The sequence below is a fragment of the Zingiber officinale genome, chromosome 7A (assembly GCF_018446385.1).
Source record: "Zingiber officinale cultivar Zhangliang chromosome 7A, Zo_v1.1, whole genome shotgun sequence".
NCBI classification, from domain to species: Eukaryota; Viridiplantae; Streptophyta; class Magnoliopsida; order Zingiberales; family Zingiberaceae; genus Zingiber; species Zingiber officinale.
In genome coordinates, this window is record NC_055998.1 from 4,092,641 (window position 1) to 4,103,887 (window position 11,247).

The following is an 11,247-nucleotide window of genomic DNA, read 5'->3' on the forward strand; positions in this document are numbered from 1 at the left end:
ATATATACTTAAAATCTTAGAATTATTTAATTAAACACATGGCGGAAACCATATATCGAATGAACTAATCGAAATACGGGTTAACCACTTCTCTATTAGTTTGTCAAAACAAAAAATAATTATATATATCCTTAGAGTATCCAGTGATACTGAATATTTTTCTTAAATATTTATAGTCTCCACCTCTATATTATCAATCAAATATTTTATTTATTAAATATTTTAAATCACATAATCAAATATTCCAAAAGTAAATATTTATGGAAGCCACCTAGTAAATATTTCTCTCAAATAGTCCAAATTTCACCATTAAATATATTTTTTTTTAATTTTGTTTGTTAAAAATAAAGAAAGAAAAATTATCAGGTATAACCCTATGCTATAATTTTAAATTTTTAGGAAATATTTGAGATTGAGGATATTTTAAAAAATATCTCCTCTAAATATCTCCTAATGTGGAAGCCCTTAGTAACATCAAATGCATGATCCGTTCTAATTGGTCCAAATGTAGTATATATGTGTTGTTATCACGTACGTTTCTTATAACTGATCAACATGACTAGATTACGTACATATGTTTAATTTCTAAGTTTAACATGAGTCCAATTCTTTAATTTCTAGATAGTGTGTAACACACCAAGTGAAGCCTTGGAAAGGTGATCTACCTGCTATATCACTATCAAAATCAACTACCTTTCTTCTTGCAGAAAGACTTTGCCTCATTCAATCAACATTTTCAACTGGCCTAATGTATAACTAATAAGGAACTCGATTCGCCTCAGCTTTTTGAATTCATTACAGCAGCGAGATGCACTTCCAGAAACAGCATATATCACAATCAATATTATATTATTCTCTTAGTCTTCTCCTGCAAGATTAATCTTATTTAGCTTGATTTGGAATATATATATTAGCCAACGACTTAATCAATGGACTAAGTGTGAACTGATCCATCCTTTTAATTAACCACGTTGTGCTGCTAATTTTAACACCGTTAATATTAGATTTTGTTCACAATAATTAAGGTGGTGCTTAAATTTTCAATTCTCGTAGAAATTGGCGCACTGAGGCGCGCAGTTAAATATGAATAATTAATTTACGGAACATTAGTGGATGCATGCATTTTGTAGTATAAGAATTTAGCAGGTGTGATGCACGTTTCATGGAGTGCAGTCAGCTCGATCTTGGCCTGATTCAACGGTAAGAACTTGACATAAGATTATAATGGATCCGGTCTGAAAGTGGGAAGTGGGGGAGATAGCTAGCGTACTAATTAGCGATAGTGTAGATGTGGGTTGTACGTTGATTGGGAGAAGATTTTGAGCTAAAAGAAGGTGGTGCTAAGTGATTCTGGAGCTAAGAGCTACGGACCTATGCACACTATAAATAGAGTCAACGAAAACATTAGAACAAGAATTAGGGAAGGAGTCCATGACACAAATAATTCGACGCTCAAGTCAGAACAGTAGTCAAGCGAAAGGGAGAAGACGATGAACAATAGAATAATAATATAAATGTGTGAGTGTACGGATGCGTATGTATTCACACGTGTATATAGCCAACGGAGATATCCCTTTTTATACCGTCTTTCATAATCTCTGCATTAATGAGACGACAGAGAATATCTAGTGTCAGAGTATGTCGGGTGATAGAGTATGAACGACAACCTTCCTATTGGCGGAGGAAGACTCCATTGCATGTATATCAGAGTAATGACATATTCCCTGACAGGTTGTTACGATTTTCTGACAATGTTGTCTCCTAGAGAGAGTCTGACCAGTTCTGAATCGACCGACTGTAGACTAGGAGTCATGCTCACGTGGAGAACTAGGTCTCAGATGTCTAACTGGCGTTGGGATTGAGAGGATATAAGTTGAGAGTTTTGCATTTGGAGAAGTGAAGAGTTGAGCCCCTAAGGTCTAACTGGTCTTTGAGTCGACCGAGTTTATGCTGAGGATTCGGAATCCACTCGGACAAATATGTCTAGTCGGACTTTATGTCAAGGGTTCATTTTGCATTCGGCCGCTATACTTGAATATAGAGTTCAGTTCAGCCGAGTGATGTTTCTAGCGTGTCTGGCCAGAGCACTCGACGGTAATACTAGATTTATTTTGACATGGTATCGATATGATTCAAGAGTTGATCCTTTCTTAATTTTGACCGTCACATCAGTGACTTTCTTGATGTTGAACTCAACTTCAGATGTCCCACCTTTCTCGTTGTATCAGTATAATAGGAGATCAAAACTCAATATAGGATTTCACCATTTCTATAGACCCCATCTAGACACTTGTCATATGTACTTCCCCGTTTTATCTCCCTACCAATAGTAGTAGGCGGCCTGGGCGTTAATGGGGCGGTTCCCATTTTTTTTTTTCGAATGCGGTCAGCTTGATGATGATGCATGCTCTCACCGATTTCATCAGATATATATCGAATAATTAAATTGGATGGATATGAGAGGGACGTTCATTGAGGGAACATGATCTATCTTTCATGAAATATATATACTATCCAACTAAAATTATAGAGCTTTTAGATTAGGGTTGGTTGGTTTCATGAAATATATATACATCGTTCGATAAAGTGGGACGAAACGCAATATGGAATCTAATTTTCTGGCTGACATTTTTTTTTTTAAAAAAAAGGAGTATATATCAAATACGGAAATATCACAAACCATGAGCGCTGCAACTCCGGAAAACAAGTCTTTGAGCGAGCCTACAGGAACAGGGATTGATCTACATAGTTTGTGGGGTAATCAATCAATTAATATAAACGGAGAATATATTCCTAGAATAAGGTCTAAAAATATTTAAAAAGATTTTAAAAACTCATTAATATATACTCCTAGAAATCTAAGTCCTTTTTTTCAAGAACGCACGATGATTTAAAAGTATTAATAAATGATCGTAATTGGATTTTGGACTCATGAGCTACCCATTTATCGAAGAAAAATCAAAGGAAAACTATATGGAATGTTTCATCAGTAATTTATCAAAAGAACTGATTCAATTTTACTAAATAATTAACAGGCATATTCTAGAATTACATACTTAATTGCTAGTTGGGCGGTAACAGAGCTACACAACGGATCTTAATTAGGTGGAGAAGTGTTTTAAGCAACAAATGAATGATGATAAATTTTGAAGTAAAATGTACAGTTTGAATATCCAGTACAGCTACGTTTTCTCTTTGATGAATTGTCGTTATTTCATGAAAAAAATTGAGTTTGAATATAGTTTTACTATTGTTTTACTAGCCAAAAACAGATTTTTTTTTTTTTATTCACAGTTGTAGATTATTTAAAATCGTATATATATATATATATAATTCATTGAGTCAGTCCATCTAAATTCTATTTTTGACAAAATCACCAAAAGAATCCTATTATTAAGTCGAGAGATAAAATAATGCAGCTCTGATAATTGGAAGCATAGGTTTAAAATACGACTTTATTGTCCAAATAATGCAATATCAGAGATACTTTGGAAAAGTAGTAAATTCTCCCTTTGCAATATCGCATGGTCCACGCAACTTTTTCCGTTACTTTTATCCTTCAAAAAATCGACTGAATTAACAATATAATTATTCTTGCTCATTAAATCAGACAACACAGACAGTACGGCCGCAGAACGCAAGATGAAGGTCGAGCTTCATTGAAAAATATTATATAAGGAGGCAAAGGGGCTCCTCTAATTCCCATTCCCGTTTCCACATCTTCATCGATTTTTTTTCCACATACCATACATTCCATCTTTAGCTATTTAACCTCTATATTTCTCATGGCCTCCATGGACGGCGCTACGTTTCCTGAGAGGAGGAAGAAGAAGCCACAGGAAGCAGAGCAGGAGTTGGTGTTGGACTGCTCCGTCGACTACAAGGGGAGAGTTCCCAAGAGAGCTTCTACAGGCTGCTGGAAGGCATCGTTTTTCATCATAGGTAGGCTGTAATTAAGCAGCAATCGATTTGACTAGCTAGTACTGTTTTTTCGATCGATCGGTTCTTGATTCGAGCGTGCAGGGATCGAGTTCGCGGAGAGACTGAGCTACTTCGGCTTGGCCACCAATCTCATCATCTACCTCACCGAGGTGCTACACCAAGACTTGGAGACTGCAGCGAAAAACGTCAACTACTGGAGCGGAGTCACCACCATGATGCCGCTTGTCGGCGGCTTCGTGGCCGATGCTTATCTGGGCCGTTTCTCCACCGTGCTACTCTCCTCCGTTATCTACATCGTGGTAATCATTAAACTCTAAACTCAGCTAATTTATACATTTATTTTAATATAAATAAAACTATTGATTGTTTTTCTCTCGATCGCATGCACGATTTAAGTAGTCACTTTCGAATAAGATGCAGCCTGCAGTTTGCTAGATCCGAGTTCGCATGCACATCTAAATCGTCAGTTGGAGTAGAGTATTGGATCCCCCACAATAGTTAGAAAAGAATATTTCTACAAAATTAATTACTTAAAAATGTAGCAAATAATCGGCCGTTTCTTTGTAAAGCAGTTTCAGTCAAAGCCTGTGTCTTTTCCCAGGTTTTAAAGTGTTTTACGTATTCAATGAGTGGGAGATCTCATTGAACCGATGACTCTGGATGCAGGGTCTGCTCGTGTTGACGATGACTCAACTGATCCCGGGCCTGAAGCCCTGCGAACTGGCCACCTGCCGTCGGTCGCTCCGTCTCCACGAGATCATCTTTTTCCTCTCCATGTATCTGATCTCCGTCGGCACCGGCGGTCACAAGCCGGCGCTGGAGAGCTTCGGGGCCGACCAATTTGACGACAACGATGCGACGGAGCGGAGGAAGAAGATGTCGTATTTCAACTGGTGGAACTTCGCTCTATGCAGCGGGCTTATTCTGGGCGTTACCGTCATCGTCTATGTGGAGGACAACGTGAGTTGGTGGCTCGCCTATGTCCTGCTAACCGCGGTCATGACCATCAGCATCATGATCTTCGTCGCAGGCAGACACATCTATCGTTATCGGGCGCCGGAGGGGAGCCCCTTCACGCCAATGCTGCAGGTGATAGCTGCAGCGATGGCCAAGAGAAGGCTTGCTCTGCCTTTGGATGCAGGGGAACTTTATGAGGCCCCTAAAACAGAACAAACAGACAAGAGACTTCTCTACCACACCAATAAATTAAGGTATCGTGCTATAATTATATTGCAAAAATTTAAGCTTGCTTAATTTAAAAGAAAATGGGAATATATAATGCCATTTAAATCGTGCAGATGTCTCGATAAAGCTGCCATCGTTGAGCACAAAGGCGATGAAGTCGCCTTCGCCGTGGAGAAATCGAACCAATGGCGTCTCGCAACAATAACCCAAATCGAGGAGCTCAAGCTCATCCTCTCGGTGCTACCCATTTGGCTAGCTGCGCTGCCCTTTGGCATTTGCGTCGCACAAGCAAACACCTTCTTCATCAAGCAGGGCACCATCACGGACCGTCGTCTCGGCCATTTCACCATCCCTGCCGCCTCTGTCTACAGCCTTGGCGCCATCGGTATGCTCGTCTCTGTCACCTTCTACGACAAAATTCTCATCCCCTTCCTCCGACGGGCCACCGGCGATGAGCGGGGTATCACCATCTTGAAGCGCATCGGCATCGGCATGGCAATTTCTGCCTCGGCCCTCGCCGCAGCCGCTCTGGTGGAGCGACGACGACTCCGACTAGTGGCCGAGGGGCAAACCATGAGCATCAGCTGGCTGCTACCGCAGTTCATGATACTGGGAATCGGCGACGGTTTTGCGTTGGTCGGGCTGCAGGAGTACTTCTACGATCAAGTTCCCGATGGCATGCGCAGTCTAGGCATCGCCTTCTATCTGAGCGTGCTGGGCGTGGCCAACTTTATCAGCAGTCTTTTGATCACGATCGTCGATCATGCCACTTCAAGGAGACCAACAGGAAGTTGGTTCGCAAAAGATCTGAACCACAGTCGTTTAGACTTATACTATTGGTTGGTGGCAGGTATTACCACAGTCACCCTATGCGGGTACGTGTATTTGGCTAAAAGGTACTCGTACAAGAGAGTACAAGACAACGTTAGAGTCATAGATTCACCTGAAATCGATGCCTAAAGCATTAATATATATAATGCTATCCTTGTATTTGTACTTTTAAAACCCTTGATTCGATGTCTCCTCCAGATTGCCTGCCGCCAATTAATAAATAAGTCGTCCGATCAATGATACCGTCGGCCGGCCAGGATTGCACCATGGACAGAAAGTTCCGCCAAGAGCCAAATCCTACCATCGATATGTTGGCGTTTCTAGCTCGTTTCTATGAAAATAAATAAAATTAATAATAAAAAGAGCTGTTAGCTAGTTTTGTTAAAGATTCCAACAATACTCGATGGTTGTGGTTTTGCTCTTTGTTCCAACTGTTTGAAGTAGGTTGATGTTGTCTGAAAATTGAAAAGATAGTCCACTAGATATATAGGTGGGATATGATTGGCTAATAAAAGACTTCGTGATGGAGAAAAGGATGATGAACTAGAATAGAAAAAAAAGCTCTGAGTATATTTTTTTTCTCTGCACACTAAATAGAGCATGTCCTTAACAAAGGTCCTTTGACACTTAAATCAGTACAATATCTGAACAGAAGAAGAAAAATAATGTGTCTTTTATAATTTATGATATTAATGAGACGGTTGAAGAAATATGCTATCATAAATAGTCAGCTAATAAAAAGTATAATCACTTTTCTCATAATATAATAGAAAAATATTCTCTATTTTCAAGTCTTTTTGTTTCTAAAGTATGGAATTGATTTTTTTTGTTGAAGGTGCATGGAACATATTTTCCTCTAATCAATATTATTATAAAAAAAATTATGCTAACTTCTCTTAATCTATCAAGATTATCTTGGGTAGGCTCTTACAATAGTCCTAGCCAACAATCACTATACAAATTAATAAATGGCTTTAGCTACTCATCTCTAGCTAAAAGCTCGAACCATTCACCGTCTCTAAAGATACAATAGAAAAAAGAAAAGAGATTACCAAGAATTTAATGAATATAAAACTTTCAATTTTATCGAATCTCTTGGATTGTTATGAATATTTTTCGGTAATTTATGCCAAAGGCGTACTTAAGATTTTAGAATTTTTAGAAGGCCCACCAGGTTTCGTTCTTCCCACTGTTTTTTTTTTCCTATCTCCTTTACATATAATATATTTTCTTTGTTACGGTAAAAAAAATTTTACATATTCCCATAATATTATTTTCTTTGTTACGGTAAAAAAAATTTATATATTTCCATAATATAGTGATACTATTCACTTAAACCTAAATTCTCATAAATTTATTTTTAACTATACCTAAAAGGACTCATACCAATATAATAAAGATATCTTTAATCCTTTAAACTCATAATTTTTTTCATGTATTTTCAATGTGTGATTTTGATTGTATTCTTAACAATCATCTCCTCAAACAAATAACGATCGACCATCATTATTCTTATGGTTTGGGTCTCCTCTCAAATATTTAGTCACTCTTGACCTACTCTGAGTCTTCTCTTAAATATTCTCACTTTTGACCTGCTTTAGACTTCCCATCAACTTTGTTCAATGTCACCCCATATAGCATCCGATCTAGACCGTGACTTTGATATCACTTGTTAGGGTCAAAAGAATTCACATATATCTACAATGTTATGATATTGATCATTTTGAACCTAAGCTTTCATGAATTTATTTTTAGGCCTTATCCAAAAGGCTTCATATAGATGGAAATATCTTTAATCTTTTGAACTCATTTCTTTTCTATATATTTTTAATGTGAGACTTTGATTGTATTCCCAACACTCTTCACTTTTCTCTCACCTTTGCATGTAATATCCTCTCTTCTCTTTCCTCTTTCCTTGGCCCCCATGGCTGACTCAATTGGTAAGTGTATTGGATAATGATCGTAGTAGTCAAGGGGTTGAACCTCGGCAAGAGATTTCATCACCACTACGGATGTTGATACAGTCTGACCCGGATGTTGTTTTGCTGTTGACACTGATTTAAGTTTGTATCAGATATTTAACCCAGATTGATTACTAATCTAGGTTGACTTGGTTGACCTGATTGAGAAAGTCCTAACTAGGATGTTAGGCAGTTGGAAAGTCCTAGTGAGTGAAGCCAGGCAGATTGGAAATCCTGGTGAGTAAAGCCAGGTGAAAACCCTAGTGAGTAAAGCTAGGTGCAAGTTCCTGGTGAGTGAAGCCAGGCAAGGGAAAATCCAGATGGATCAAGGGTGATCGGACATCTGGTGTTGAAAAGTCCAAGAAGGAAGCTTGGCATGCGAAGTCAGAGAGGGCTCGGTAGCTCGTTCTCTAGGACCAGATGAAGTCGGAGAGAGCTAGGGAGCTCGTTTCTCCGGACTAGGTCAGAGAGGGCTCGACCCAGACTGAGTCAAGAAGCTGGATCAGTCGGCAGACCGATCGGTCTGGCGACCGATCAGGAATCGATCAGTGGCTACTGATCGGTCTGCAGACCGAACAGAAATCGATCAGTAGTCTACTGTGATTTTACTGATCGGTCTGGAGACCGATCAGGAGGCTGTAAGCGCTTGGGAAGAGCGGCATCTGATCGGTCTCGGGACCGATCAGATTAGTGCTGGATCGGTCCGCAGACCGATCAGAAGCTGTGCGCAGCGACATCTGATCGGTCTGGAGACCGATCAGATTAGTTCCTGATCGGTCTACAGACCGATCAGCGATGATTCAGAAAGCGTGGATCGGTCTGCAGACCGACCCACGGTAGTGTTTGCTTTGCATGCACTTTTCCTGATTGTCGTATTTGTTTTCACCTATCTGTTTTTAACCATCTGCTGTGAGTCTTTCTAGCTTGCAGGTTGCAGGTCACATTCTCATGTTTGGATTCAAATTAAGCTTCATTAAGAGAAGGAGACAAGTACTCTTTTCACTGTAATTTGCTGCAACAGATGCATTTGAGGCATCAACGTTCACTGGCGAAATCTGATTGCGATTGGGCTGCTCAGTTTGACCTCTACCTATTGGTTCGTATCCAGAGACGCCAGTGATTTCCATTGGCATGGGTTCAGAGAACCAGAAGAGGAGGAGAGGTGATTGGCTACGCCGAGTTGGCAGCAGCGATTCTGCAGGCGTCGGTGATTCGAGCCAGTAAAGAAGAGAGACATAAGAAGGAAGAAGAGGAGTTCAGAAGAGTATTTCTAAACTCTCTGTCTTTTGTGATCAAGCCTTCGAGAAAGCAAGTTGGTGAAGCTGTGAGCTTTTTGCTGAGAAGGTTGTTGTGTGCTCTCTGCTCTGTTCTCTTCTCCGCGTGGCTGTAAGCTCATCTGATTATTCTTTTCAGCCACTGTAAGTCTTGTGCTTAAATCTATAATCAACTGAGACCTTGTTGAGAGGTTGCTCCACCGAGAAGGAGACATCTTTAGCCGGATCTTGTCCGGGGTGTGATCTACCGAAAGATCAAGGAGTCGTCCTCCTTACGGACACGCCGAGGAGTAGGGGCAAGTTATCCCCGAACCTCGTATATCCTTGTGTCTGCTGTGTGTGTTTGTTTTCTTTCGTTTTAGTTTTCTACTTCCGCTGTGCTGTGCTAACAAGTTTTTCTTTGAGAAAGATTGTGTTTAAGTTTTCAAAGAGGCTATTCACCCCTCTCTAGCCATCTAAGATCCCAACAACGGACTCCCGCCCATGCACGCAAGTATCATCTGTAAGATTTTCTAAAAATAGTAAAGAACATATTTGGACTTTAGAGCATTGTAGAAACCATAGGAGCTAGAATTGGTCCAATAGAACTTTCTAAGTCCATCAATAAATTTTAACTGAAACTCATTAATAGAACTAGAGAATTTAGATTTCTAAAAAATTAACATGTAAGAGCATCCACACCAGTTTCTCTATAATATCTCTAAAATTTAAGGTAAACCACCCACTTTATCAAATTTAAATAATTACTTTTCAATACACACTACATCAATTAGCTTAAAATTTCTATTATGTTCATTTTTTTTATTATTTTCTTTTCTCTCTTCCACTTTTTTATTATTATTTCTTTCCCTCTCTCTCTATGTAATATCTACTTTTCATCATCCAATTCATTCCCTTTATTTTTTCTCTCTCCCAAATTAAATAATATTTTAATATTTAGGGAATGAATTTCATTCCGTAAATTTAAAGTAAAAGTAGTACTATTCATAAAATTTAAATTTAGGGAATTGATTGGAAAGCTGATGTAAAGGGTTTTTTTACATAAATATAAAATTTAAGGTAAATTCTATATTTAGGAAAGCTGATATGGATGTTCTAATGGAAAAGAGCAGTGCAGCGAAGACATTTATGGTGTTCATGCATGATTTTGACATTCCTACAATAAGCTATATGTATATGTCAATTGTCTTAAAGTTATAAACTTTGAAAACATTTTGATCACTTGTTAATAATTTCAAGTTGATATCTCTAGGGCACATATGTTGGTGTAATTATCCTCGGGTCAAAATTGACCAGTTTGACTAAGCTTGAGTTAGCTCGAGCTTGAATTTTGATCTTTGAAAATATGTGAGAGAGAAGTCAAGTAGGTCAAAGGGTGACCGAATACTTGTTTAGGAAAGTGCTAACTAGAGGCTAGGCAATGACAAGTCTTAATTCGAGGTTAGACAACGAAAAATTCTAACTAGAGGTTAGACGATAATGAAAACGTAGTTGGGAATTAGGCAGTGGAAGTCTTGGTGGGGCTAGATAGTGAAGACATAGTTGGAAACTAGGCAGTGGAAGCCCTTGGAGGGCTAGACAATAAAGACCTAGTTGGAAATTAGGCAGTGAAAGTTTTAACGAGGTCAGATAGCGAAGACCTAGTTGGAAACTAGGCAATGGAAGTCCTAGCAAGACTAAACAAGGGAAAGTCTAATTAATGGATCAAAGGTTAACAAGACACTTGCCTTGGCAGGTCAAGGGTGACAGAATGCTAGGCAACAAGAAGTCTCAACAAGTCACGGATGACTGTAAGGTTAGGCAAAGGGACCCTAAACTCGAGATTAGAGCTTAGGGTTGGGCAATCGATCAACTGAATCGAATTGTCCAAGTCCAGTCGATTAGGTAGTGTGCCTAATAAATTGGGACTTGCTCCAATCGATTAGGTTGATTGTCTAATCGATTGGGAGCTTTTGTAAAAGCACAGTTCAGGTGGAAATTGATTGGGCAATGATTAAGCCCAGTTTTAATTGATTGGGAATCAATTTGGAACTATTTGGTCACAAGAAGGGAAA

General features: G+C 39.0%; 1 protein-coding gene across 1 annotated transcript; it reads left to right on the forward strand.

The window, feature by feature from the left end:
- Positions 1-3,645: 3,645 nt before the first annotated feature.
- On the forward strand, positions 3,646-6,286 carry LOC122000797 (protein NRT1/ PTR FAMILY 5.6-like). Its single transcript, XM_042555257.1, has 4 exons — positions 3,646-3,942; positions 4,024-4,241; positions 4,609-5,153; positions 5,241-6,286. The coding sequence occupies exons 1-4, from the start codon at positions 3,786-3,788 to the stop codon at positions 6,085-6,087; spliced, it is 1,767 nt and encodes a 588-aa protein (XP_042411191.1). The 5' UTR covers positions 3,646-3,785; the 3' UTR covers positions 6,088-6,286.
- Positions 6,287-11,247: the final 4,961 nt, after the last annotated feature.